The sequence below is a fragment of the Alosa sapidissima genome, chromosome 17 (genome assembly GCF_018492685.1).
Source record: "Alosa sapidissima isolate fAloSap1 chromosome 17, fAloSap1.pri, whole genome shotgun sequence".
Lineage (NCBI taxonomy): Eukaryota > Metazoa > Chordata > Actinopteri > Clupeiformes > Clupeidae > Alosa > Alosa sapidissima.
This window is the reverse complement of record NC_055973.1, coordinates 11,654,569-11,667,303: the sequence shown is the minus strand read 5'-3', so window position 1 is coordinate 11,667,303 and position 12,735 is coordinate 11,654,569. Positions and strand designations below refer to the sequence as shown.

At 42.2% G+C, this 12,735-nt stretch overlaps 1 protein-coding gene across 1 annotated transcript in view; it reads left to right on the top strand.

Moving 5' to 3' along the window:
* The first annotated feature begins 270 nt into the window (after positions 1–270).
* The window catches only part of cubn (cubilin (intrinsic factor-cobalamin receptor)), a 57,904-nt gene continuing 45,439 nt past the window's right edge, over positions 271–12,735 (top strand). The window contains exons 1-16 of the mRNA XM_042068124.1: positions 271–428; positions 1,316–1,445; positions 1,735–1,824; positions 2,064–2,102; positions 2,236–2,337; positions 2,502–2,605; positions 2,917–3,043; positions 4,501–4,669; positions 5,249–5,380; positions 6,140–6,235; positions 6,843–6,967; positions 7,481–7,667; positions 10,746–10,864; positions 10,977–11,211; positions 11,318–11,499; positions 12,334–12,496. Coding sequence (XP_041924058.1) covers positions 310–428; positions 1,316–1,445; positions 1,735–1,824; positions 2,064–2,102; positions 2,236–2,337; positions 2,502–2,605; positions 2,917–3,043; positions 4,501–4,669; positions 5,249–5,380; positions 6,140–6,235; positions 6,843–6,967; positions 7,481–7,667; positions 10,746–10,864; positions 10,977–11,211; positions 11,318–11,499; positions 12,334–12,496 — 2,119 coding nt within the window. The 5' untranslated portion in view covers positions 271–309. The remainder of the gene's footprint in view (positions 429–1,315; positions 1,446–1,734; positions 1,825–2,063; positions 2,103–2,235; positions 2,338–2,501; positions 2,606–2,916; positions 3,044–4,500; positions 4,670–5,248; positions 5,381–6,139; positions 6,236–6,842; positions 6,968–7,480; positions 7,668–10,745; positions 10,865–10,976; positions 11,212–11,317; positions 11,500–12,333; positions 12,497–12,735) is intronic.

Sequence of the window (12,735 nt, the reverse complement as noted above, 5' to 3'; positions counted from 1 at the left end):
AACAAATGTGTAAGTAACTTCTCCCAGTTAGTGTCAGTGTCACCCTCTGGTACAGGCCTCGGGCCTTCATGCTGGTTACTCATCTCTAAAATCATGTGATGGACTGCAGACAGTAACCCAATAAAGTAAAATAGCAGCTCTGCAAATCTAAGGGCCTCCTCCCATTTCACTATTATGGGATGTTTGTGACAGGTAGAAGGGTGTTTGAGGGGGCAAAGGGCATTGTGCAGCGTGAGGGGCATTAGATCGTGGTTTGGGGACCAGTGTGCAGAAGTGTCTGATGAGCGTCCTGGGACCAGCTCTGTCAGCATGGCTCAGACACACCGGCTAGCATGGCTTCTTTTCGCCCTGCTCTTCCTCACTGGACTCCAGTGTGAGCAGGGGGAACAGACGAGGAGCCGCAGCAAGAGGGACATCAGCAGTGACCAGTGAGTTGGCAGCATTACGCTTCCAGTTTCTTTTAATAGGTTTGGAAACAGAGTGAAGTGACCAGTTTGCCAGTACTCATCAATCAATCAATCAATCAATGAGGAGATGGAAATGATCAATTTAGTTTTCTAATATAATTTTAGAGATTTAGAGCATGTGTTATTAGGTGCTATTAGGTTTGTGTTTCTATTATCAGAGTGTTTATTGTTCTTATTCAAATTGGATAAATTGGCAGAGCAATGTTGAAATTGGGGCATGCCATATTCCACGAAAAATTATAGCTTCTTTTTTAGCCAGTTAAGTTAAATAACAGGATGTGTAAGTAACTGATACTGTTAAAATCTATACCACTATGGAAGAATGCTGATTTAGTTGTTTGGTGAACCATTTTAGAAGTACCTGGTGAACTTTGTACCATTGGAATTCATTATTTTCTCATTAATTTGTGATTGAAGAAAATAATAATTTGCAAAACCAAAATTTGAAATGATTGTTGCTGATTTTATTTTATTTTTTGTATGTGGTGGAAATAGAGAGGGCCGGCATCAGAACCAGCATCATCACATTGGTATCATGCCTTAGCCATAAACCCATAACTTGCACAAGTGTTTTACTGCATGCAAGGGGCAAACTGCATTTATAATGGTATAACTGTGGTATACCAGTGGTATAGCATAGCATCATACTGTATTGTAATCCCATTATGTTTTCATCATTCGCAAGCATAGTAAGTCATGATAGCTGCAATGATTGATTAACACTCAGGACATCAGATATTTCATGTGAACTCTTGTTTGACCTGTGTCTTGATTTAATCTGTTTTTATTACTTTCATGTATGTTTATGTTGTGTGGAATGTGTTCTGTAATGGTTTCATGTCCTGTAGGCCGCGTATGGTGTCAGAAAGTGGCCATCTCATATTCTCCACTGGAGATCATAAAGACATCCGCTTCCAGACAGGCGGCTCAGGAAGTGTCAAAGTTGGGACTGAGGACCTGACGCAGGTCTTGAATCAGGTAAGACCTGCCTCACCTTTCCCCTTTTCACACTAAAAGCCAACCATGTGGAATATGCACATACTCAGTTCACTATTTTAATACTTGAAGCTCTGGGCTGTTGTCCGCGTGGTGTCGAGAAAAATAACAATGCTTTGTAATTTTTTTTTTGGATTACGCATATCTTTCCAGCAGCGATGTTCAGTCTTTATTATTCAGTACCTAGTGTGTTCAATATCACACATTCTTTTTAGTATAATGTGCCATAGACTCAGCAACATTTATCCCAGAATTCCTCTGCTGCTTCCAGGTTAAAACAAATAAACAAGACATAGATGACTTAAAGACCAACGGTCCCGGAGGGGATATAACTAACCAGCTAAATCAAGTCAAAGAAAGGGTAAGATGCCACCACCTCCATTTTTAATTGTTTGTCCTTTTAGAATTTAAATGCCCTATTCACTTTGCCATCGCCATTATTAACCCTTAAAGGAGTACCGGAACGTTCTAAAGAATATCTGGGTTCATTGAATTCAACATAGAATTGTAGAACCTTCAATTGTTGCGGAACTTAGAACGTTCAAAAACCTACACCTTTAAGGGTTAACACTGCTGTTTCCACGCTTGTTGTGATTCCAGGTTACAACTCTTGAAACTAAGGTGCAGACAATTGAACAGGTAAATACTTTAGATATTTTGATATTTGGACAAGCAAAATTTTTGATGGCCTCAAACCCAAGTTGAATGACAGTAAGAGCCATTTTCTGTTTTGATCACTGAGCTCTCTTTTCTCTTTCATTCAAATGAACAGACAGTACAGAGGAAGACCTGTACTAGTAACCCATGTCAGAATGCAGGCACGTGCCTAAACCTGCTGGACTCATTTTATTGCATTTGTCCAGAGAACTGGCAGGTAAGTGACTGACTCATGCAATGTACTCTGACAGAATTGACCATAATCAAAGTAATCACCCAAGGTTTTTTTCTTTGGTAAAAACAGGTTGGCCCTTTGATGTGAATTTATGACTGTGTTTTAATTACACAAATAATGTCATTTGTGTACTTATGTTTATCCAGGGTCCCAACTGTAATGTTGATGTGAATGAATGTCAGATCTATGTTGGAACCACGCAAGGGTGTCAGAACGGCGCCACTTGTGTCAACACACAAGGATCTTACACGTATGTTCATCTTCATGCAACATTTTCATTACATTTACATTTATTCATTTGGCAGACACATTTATCCAAAGCGACTTAGCAATAGAATAACATTTAACTCTACCAGTTGGAAATCTGGCCACTAACTTCTTAGTGGTCTACAGATTGAATTCAGGGTTCTGCTTGTGCAATGTGAGTGCCTTCTGTTTCAGTAAAAACTCTCTTTTGGGAGCTCTTAGTGGCTAGCTCTCAGCCCTCTGTCCACTCTTTCCACTTGTTACTGAGCAGATCAAGAGGTGTATGCTACCGTCTCACTGTTATTTTCTGTGCAGTTGCACCTGTCCAGCAGAATGGTACGGGCCACACTGCACATCCCGCTATGATGACTGTGCAGGAGGAAGCCAGGACTTATGTGAGCATGGGGTGTGCATCGACTCTGACCGTGTCACACCAAACCAGGTAGAACAACCAACAGAGCAAACCAACTGATTATGTTTTAGGGCACTAGACTCCCCTGAGAAGAAAATGTTGATTCACAGTACAAGTTGGTCTTTTGAATCCATTTCTCTGTAGATTTAATGAAGGCATATTATCCCTGTAGCTGCTTACACTTTAGATTTTCCTTTTGGGAAAGCAAACAACTTAAAACATGAAGTGAAATGATCTCCTGTGAGCCCACTGGCATTAGAATAATTTGGATTTGCGAAACCTCTTTGATGAAAGTCACTGCCAAAGGTCAGTTGCCTGAGGCTTTTAAGTGCTTAGCTAATCGTGAGGTCTCTTTGTGCAGCCACCATATTAAATTGGGCTCTAGATATGCACCTTAACGATTTAGGCACTTATTCATGCAGACACATAATATTGCTTTTACTGCAGCTAAATGCATAATTGAAGGAAAGAAAACTGCTCTCATGCAATAAATTGAAGGTCCCTGAGCACTGCTGGTGCAACACCCCTTACCTACTCTGGCAATCTCTGTGACATGTGGAATAGCTAATGAATGTCACTGTGTGTAATTGATGACTCATTCCCATTACACCAAAATGGATGGAATGCCCTAATGAATGGCAAACCTATTACTCACATATTTCTAAATTAAATGATTAGCAATATATGTGAAGGTCCTATCCATAGACCAGTATAAGATCATTCAGAATTCTTTTACAATTGCTATGCATGGCTATATGACTGAAGTGATGCAGATTAATGGTTTAATCCAGTGGCATTATATATAGGGTAATGGTGAGTAGTTGCACTGTATATGTACCCAACAATAGAAATAAAGTGAGTTATTCTGTCTCTCTAATTTAGCCTGGGAGAACCCAAATAAACCTGTAAGCAAATTTGCAGTCTGGCAAGGAGGCTATTGACACCCAATCACAATCGCTTTTCCGGCATGGGATTATTTGATAACAGATCGAGCAATGCATTCAACACACCCAATGGCTGCACTGATCGCGACAGGGTTAAACAGATATGGATGTTTATTTTCTTTGGAATTGAAATTAGACGTTTCCATACCCACTTTCAATTTCACTTGAAATTTGAGAAGCGGTCTGGTTTTAACCAGGTTATCTCTAATTTGGATGAGAAATGAGGAAAAAAAGATAAGATAATGATAGAGCCTGAAATGAGAGGTGTGATGAAAGAAAAGGGAAGTCAGTCTTCACACGCCTTACATTCATACCTCTGCGTTTCTCCTAAGCCCAAGTACAAGTGTATCTTACATTCATACCTCTGCGTTTCTCCTAAGCCCAAGTACAAGTGTATCTTACATTCATACCTCTGCGTTTCTCCTAAGCCCAAGTACAAGTGTATCTTACATTCATACCTTTGTGTTTCTCCTAAGCCCAAGTACAAGTGTATCTTACATTCATACCTCTGTGTTTCTCCTAAACCTCTGTGTTTTTCCTAAGCCCAAGTACAAGTGTATCTGCGATGCTGGGTGGATGTCTCCGCCGGGCACCCCCGCCTGCACAGCAGACGTGGATGAGTGCAACCTGCCCAACAAGCCCTGCTCCAGCAACCCTATAGTGCAGTGCTTCAACACTATGGGCTCGTACTACTGCGGGGCCTGCCCAGCAGGTACTGCCTGATCCACACACACACACCACAGCAGCAGCAGAGCTTTTTCCCCAACACACTCACCCTGTCCTCAGATCTCAATACTGTCACAAGGCATCGGGGACACACATTGTAATCCGACGGTCCCCTGTAGACTGCAGACGTTCTAATTAGAAACAAACTACTGCATCTGCTGAAACTCTTTCAACTACAATCATTTTCTGTGTATTAGACACATTGTGTATAAGCTGCAAGAAAGTATTTTATGCAAGTTAAAAGAAACAAAACCATATTAATACCATATTAACTGCCCCCGTGTATTAACCTCATAGCCAAAGAAATTTAGCAAAATCAATGTAAAAGCCACGGCTAATAGTTGGGAAATCACGGTACAGTGTATGGATAAGGTTAGGGCCAGGTGTTAGATTTGCCAATGGTAATGTTCAGTGAACAATTAGAAAGACTGGGCTTCACCATCTGTGCCATCCATAAAGTCTCTAGGACACACATTTAGTGTATAATCAAGTCTGTACTGAGGCTATTTCTCTTTCTTAGTATGGCATGGCATGTTACAGTTTATTGTGTGTGTGTGTGTAACAGGGTGGCAAGGCAATGGCTACAGTTGCCAGGACGTTAACGAGTGTGACACCAACAACGGCGGCTGCTCCACCTCCCCCATGGTGCAGTGTCTTAACACCATGGGCTCCTTTCACTGTGGCCAGTGTCCTCCAGGTACAGTACTGTCTCGCGCTACTTCTACCTGAATCCCCTCTTTTCTCTCTCCATCATTTCCATCAACACACCTCTGTCGTTTTCCTTCTGTCTGCCCAGCTCTCATAATCTGTTCTCTTTTTCTCTATCCTTCTCTTCTCTCTCACTTGGTCTCTCACTCTTTGTATGTGTAGAGGCCTCTATCCAGGACCATCGCTTTTGTCTTTTGTCATCATTCACGTCTGGGTGTATTTACCTTTGCTTGGGATCAGCCTGACTATCCCTGATGGAGTCAGAAGTTTTCTCCTTTGTGGTACTGCTATAGGGATTAAAGGTTTGAAGCAGAAACAACTGCTGTTCTGTCCTGGTGTGGTCGAATGCCAGTTGGCGCTGGGCAGAGTGCTGACTCATCCCCACCATATGAATGTAATGACAAGCAGATGTCCAGCCTCCAGTTCACCCAATCATGAACCCATCCTTTCCCTTCCTCCTTCACTCTCTCTCTCTCCATCTCATCTATTTTTATCTAATTTCTCTTACGTGCTTTGTCTCAATCTTTGCTACATCTTTCTCTAACTACACTCCCCTCCTCTCTCTTTCCCTTTCTCTCTCTCTGTCTTTCTCTCTCCATTTCATTCTTTGTCTGTCCCACCCACTACACTCATTACTCGAAAACCACCCTCCTTAGGGAGTTCAGACACCATCCCAGTGCTTTGACATGTATCCTCTACTGTCACTGCTGTGATTGACTGCACATTGACGTTATTGATTTGTGCTCAGGCTATGAGGGAGATGGCAGGACCTGCACGCAGACCAACATCTGTGCCACCAACAATGGAGGCTGCTATCCTTTGGCCACCTGCACTGCAGTTCCAGGTATACAGTACACACACACACACACACACACACACACACACACACACACACACACACACACACACACACACACACACACACACACACACACACACACACACACACTGTGCATGGGTGTGATAAGGTCTAATGTCTGTCCTGTTTTTCTTCTTTTTGCGCTCTCTCTCTTTTTCTCTCTCTCTCTCTCTCTCTCTCTCTCTCACACTCACACACACACACACACACACACAGCCTCAGTCATTTGCACAAACACTGGCACCACTTACAGTAGCGTTTTTCTCTTTTACGAGGGCGCGTGACCGGTGGTAATCTGGATAAGGGAGAGCTATTAAGACACTAACACTGGCATTTACAGCTTAACTGACCCTCCATCTTATTTACTGTCTGTTGTTGCCACACACACACACACACACACACACACACACACACACACACACACACACACACACATATAAACACACATACACAATACACACAGAGTAAACGTGATATTTTAATTACTTTCAAATTAATTTCTTGTCAAAAAAGAAGTCGCTTTTTCCCCTGGCTGTATCATGTTTCAGTGGCCAATTTTAAAAGTACCCCGGTCCTTTCTCCCCTACTCTAGGAAGTACCACCCCTGTCTGCACCTGCCCCCCGGGGTACCAGGGTAATGGCTATGGGCCCACAGGATGCACTCAAGTCAGTGACATCTGTCAGACCAACAACCCATGTGTCAATGGACAGTGTGTGGTGAGTGTGCGTCTGCCTCAGCAGCAGTTGCTTCCTCAGATATCATATGTGAGCACATATGTGTGGATGCTTACACCATAGATCTTATAAGAATGCTTACAGATCAGTGGTTTACACAAGCAGACAGATAGACACGCATACACACACACACACGCATACACACACACACACGCATACACACACACACACACACACACACACACACACACACACACACACACTCACAGCATTCTTGGTGTGGCATACGATCACACAATCCCAAATTCAAATTATATATGCTTTTTGATCTTTTTATTTTTTTTACACTTACATTTTTACAGTATCAGCGCACAGGCCTTTGACCCTTATTACAAGGGACATTTAATTAGCATATCAGATACGTTTTAGTAACAATGCTTCACTACTCACTAACTGTTAGTTAATTGTAAATTGTTAGTTAAACCATACAATTCTACAGTGCAGTGTGTGTATTCTTCCTATGTTCCTATGTTTATTCTTTCCCTTTGTTTGTAGAGCACCACTACTGGATACAGATGTGACTGTGACCCAGGCTGGTCGGGCACCAACTGTGACCAGAATGTGAATGAGTGTGCCAGCAACCCGTGTCAGAACGGGGGCACCTGCACAGATGGCATCAACGGCTACACCTGCACCTGCACCAATCAGTGGACAGGGCCACAGTGCCAGACACCCCAACAAGGTGTGTGTGTGTGTGTGTGTGTGTGTGTGTGTGTTCAGTACTCAAGTAAAAGTACCAATACTTTGATGAAATATTACTCAAGTACAAATTAAAATACCGATCTGAAAATGTACTCAAGTAAAAGTAAAAAGTAGTTAATTTAAAATGTACTTTAAGTAAAAGTTACTTAGTTTTGGGGGGGGGGGGGGGGGGGTACCAGAACAACCAGTTTTACCAGAGGCTTTCTAATGAGGAGATACAGCACTCAAAAAATCCTCCATAGTAATTCATGGGGTTAGTTTGTAACGCAGTTGTCTACACAACCCTTCCGCGGCAAAACGTCGACATGTGAATACATTGAGCCAATCATGTGGTGTGTTGTGAATACATTGAGCCAATCATGTGGTGTGCTGTGAAGACATCATGCCAATCATCTGTTGTGATCTCGCCGCTGGAGCAAGATTGGTGTCGTGAAGCCTTACGCACACGCATTTCTGCCGAAATAGATGCCCGATAAGTGCCCAAAAAGCGTTGCAATATGGCCGCCAAGTGGAGGTACTTGCCTAAAAGGACTTTGGTCCTAGCTCAAGTTGCTGCAGCCAGCAGCTAAGGCAGCCATGTTCATGCTCCCAGTGTTTAGCGCTGTAGCTGCAGCACCTCGAGCTAGGTAAAACCGATTGTTTCAGTTTTGTTCATACCGACAGTACTCGGTGACGTTGAGAAATGTCAAAAATGTGAAAAAAATGAGTTCTCCTTTAAGTTTGAGCAGTAGTTGATTGTCAAAGTTAGTTGCACTCATCCTTGGTCAATTTGCAGTGAACAGTAATCCAGCACAACTGAAAAGCCCCTCACAGGCAGCTGAGGCAGGCAGGCCAATGTTGAGTTGCAGAGAGTTTTTTTTATATTTGGAAACGAGCAGAAGGTTCAGGAGATTAAAGGGCGTCGAACTGGGGGGGAGAGTAGGAAGTATAGGGCCCCAATGGAGGAGAGGGCCCGTGAAAAGTGGAATACGGGGGGCACAACATTTTCACCAGGCATTAGTAATAACTCAGGTAATCCACTCCATAAGTAGAGTCATATGTAATGAAGTGGAATAACACAGGGAAAAAGTATTGAACAAAGAAGAAAAAGCACTAAGGCAAGGAAAGGGAAGGAGCGAGCTGAAATCTGTAAGTAGTTAGAGAGTAGTTATCCTTTCTATCTGTGCAAATTAATATAAGCTTGGTTAGTAGCCTACATATTGATGGGCTATAAAAAGGTTTTTCATTACCAAGGTGTCACACAAAAAACATTTCATGATGGATAAAAGCAAAAAGCTCTCCCAAGACCTTTGCAACCTTATTGTTGCAAAACATATCAATGAAACTGGTTACAGATGCATTTCAAAACTTCAGAATCTTCCAGTAAGCAGCATGGGAGCCATTATCTGCAAGTGGAAGGAACATCACTGCATCATCAACTGGCCATGCACGGGATCTCCTCGCAATATTTCTGACCAGTGAGTCAGAAGGATAGTCAATTCCAAGAGCCAAGGACCACTCAGAGAAAGCTCCAGAAAGACTTGAAGGCAGGCAATTCAATTAAATTCAATTAGAAGTAACTAAAGATCAGGATTCACAAGACCCCTGGAATCTGTTCAGAACAATGGGCCAAAATCACACCTGATACTGCGACTAATACACGGGTTTCCCGTTTACCAACAAAACTAGATGCACGCGCAGCCGTGAGGCAGAAGACGCTTGGTGGCCGTCCACAACGTTATAAACTTAACCTAAATAGTCGTCTGCTGTAAGCTACAATCGGATTTTATTGTATACCCCTGTTGTCTCAATGATAATAACATCTCATTTCAGACTATATTTCAAAGTTTGCTGTTCATTTGCATTATTAATATAACATCGTATTTTGTCATTTTTGGCGAAGACATGCATTCCCTTAGGGATATTGAACATATTTAACATTCTCTAACCATTGGTGCAGTTTTCAGCACAAAAACTAATTTTATTCTTTTGCTCTTTTGCATTGCTCTATGCTGTTCTATGGTGCTTTCTGCCTCTTGGTTGCGCACGCATGTTTTCGTGACGTTGCATAGAAATCCATGTATACGTTTTGTCATACAGGAAATGTCTTGAAGCTGGAAAGGCTTTTCCACAAAGTAGTTGAAAAAATGTCAGTAGGCACGTTCAACACGCTCACTTGCCTGATGAAGCAACTGGCGAAACGCGTTGCTCAATAAAAATCACTAAGAAATATAACAGTGTGCGGTGGCCACCTCTTTTTATATATGAACTTTAAAACCTGCAATCCACCAGCACCTTTTTAAGTTGGCTGTGCAAAGGGATCTCTTCTATTTTTCAAGTACAATATTTGCCTCTCAAATGTACTTGAGTAAATTCATGAGTACTCCCCAAAAATGATACTCAAGTAAAGTACAGATCCCTCAAAATTGTACTCAAGTACTGTACTCAAGTTAATGTGCTCCGTTACTGTCCGGCTCTGCTATTATTCCCAGTCATTATCATGAAAAATATAATGTTCAGATATGCGACAAATTATTCTAATGGCATTGTATAACAACCCTCATAGTAAAAGGTATATTTAAAATTTTTCAAATGTATTTATTTTTTGTTTCTTTTATTTTTCCTTCCAACTTGCTGAGGCCCCCCTGGCACCGGCTCACGGCCCACCAGGGGGCCCCGGCCCCCACTTTGAAAACCACTGGGCTAGCCTACATGCTGATCATTATCACTAGGCTAGTGGTTTAGGGTGCGATTTTTTTCTCTCTCCCTTTCTGTTTTCGTTAGTCTTAACTTTTTTTTACGGATGGGATTTTTGATGTAGCAAAGTACAATATTTCACTCAAAATGTAATCAAGTAAAATTTAAAATACAGATTTTATAAACTGCTTAAAAAATACAAAATACACAGAAAAACTACTCAATACAGTAATGTGAGTAAATGTATTTCGTTACTTTCCACCTGTGATGTTCTGTTTATTCTGAGTATATTATGTTGCCTGTAATTATGCAGCAATTGCACGTTTACTGTATGCTGTATCCATCTACGCCCTCTTAGTCTTAGAACTGTTTTGTGTTGCAGCATGTGGTGGGGTCCTCACTGGTCCTGCTGGGACCTTTAGCTACCCCACAAACCCTGGCCATGATCAGTACCCACACCAGGTCAGCTGTGCCTGGGTCATCAGGGTGGACTCAAGCAAGGTTTGCATACCCCGCCCACACTTCAAGGTTTACAGTGTCACTTTCATGTCATGGTAAAAGCTGTTAATTGCTACGGTATATTGATATTGTGCATTGTTGTTTGTATTCTCAGATTATTAGGATCACATTCCCCTATTTCAGTCTGGAGAACAGCGCCACCTGCCAGTTTGACTTCCTGCAGATCCATGATGGTGAAAGTGCCTCTGCCCACATGCTCGGGAAATACTGTGGCAGCGCCGCTCCTGCAGAGCTCTTCAGCTCCCACAACTCCCTCTACTTCTGGTTCCGTGCCGACAGCTCCATTAATGCTGGAGGCTTCACTGTTTCCTGGGAGTCTAAAACACCTGGTAGGGACCATTTTTTTGTAACATTATTGGTGTGAGACAGGGATGTCATTTTATACTAATGCAGAAATTGAATCGTTAAATCGTTGGTTGTGTCTTTCTTCCTCAGTTTGTGGTGGGGAGCTGACTGAAACCTATGGTTCCATCAATTCACCTGGTTACCCTGGCAACTATCCACCCAACAGAGACTGCTATTGGACAGTGAATGTGAACCCAGGGCTTCTCATCACATTTGCCTTCGGGACGCTCAGTATAGAGCAACATCCTGACTGCAATTTTGACTTCTTGGAGGTGAGAGTCAGCATGAGTTTGTGGCAGACTCTACTACATCTACTGTTCCCAGATCAGTGTGTGCTGGGATGTGACATCTACAAACCTAAAAAAAACCTTAGTTAAAAGGGTTATATATTCGAAATCACTTTCTATAAAAAATTACTAAGGAGTAAGCTTAACCCTTTGCTTAAAATAGGGGAGAGCTGGGAGGAGATAATTTAATCTAATTTAACATAATAACAAAAAAGCATAATCAAGATTGAAAGCCATTATTCTGTGTATCGGTGTTGCGTTAATCCCACACATGTCGTTTGGCCGTCCCTTTTCCATTTACATCACTATACAATCCCATAAAAACGGGAAAAAAATCACGGCTTCCAATGCATTTCTATGGAGCCGTAAGGTGAAGCTGTCGGACTTTATCTACATGTGCGGAGCTACTGGACTGCCATTGGCTCATCCGCGTTCGATGGGCGGGGCTTGCGATAGGTCAATTATCTTATGAGGGGACCAAACCTAGTAGTCCAGAGTTACCATGGGAACTTGATGCCATTGTGTCAAAGCTATAGCAACAAGTTTCATTGAATAATACAAAAAGAAAGAATCACAATGGGTTCACTGCTTGGCCCTTAGAAAAGGCGATACAAAATAAGTGAGGGTAGAAACACAATGCGGGCCTACAAAGCTTTGCTGCTGCTAATTAAAGAATCTAATGCAATTAGTCTGATTAGAATTTAAAGAAAAAATCTTATCTTGTGTATCTAAACGTATTGAATATACAATCAACTGAGTATCTTTTTTTCTGTTTCCAAACATTCTCACCTCGCTGGTGTATGCTGTGGACTGAACTAGATAAGAGACGGGCTGCTTCCTGATGATCCGGTGCTGGGGAAGCACTGTACCACGGGTTCTCCACCCCCTCTGCAGACCACCGGCCCAGCAGCATGGATCCACTTCCACACCGACTTCAGCATCAGCGACCGCGGCTTCCACATCACCTACACCACCTCACCATGTGAGTACTGCAGCTCTCTGATGCGTATGTCCTGAATATCCTGCTAATATCACTCCCCTAGTTTGACTATCATTTTTTGTTTAATTCATTGGTGATTGTTTACTTGTTGACCATCTTTATTTGTTGTTTTTGTTGGGGTTTTTTTGTTTGATTAATTGATGCCCTCATCAAATCACTGAGTGTTTGAACCGAGTGTTGTTTGTTACCCCAGAATGTTAATTGGTGGTGTTAATTGTCTA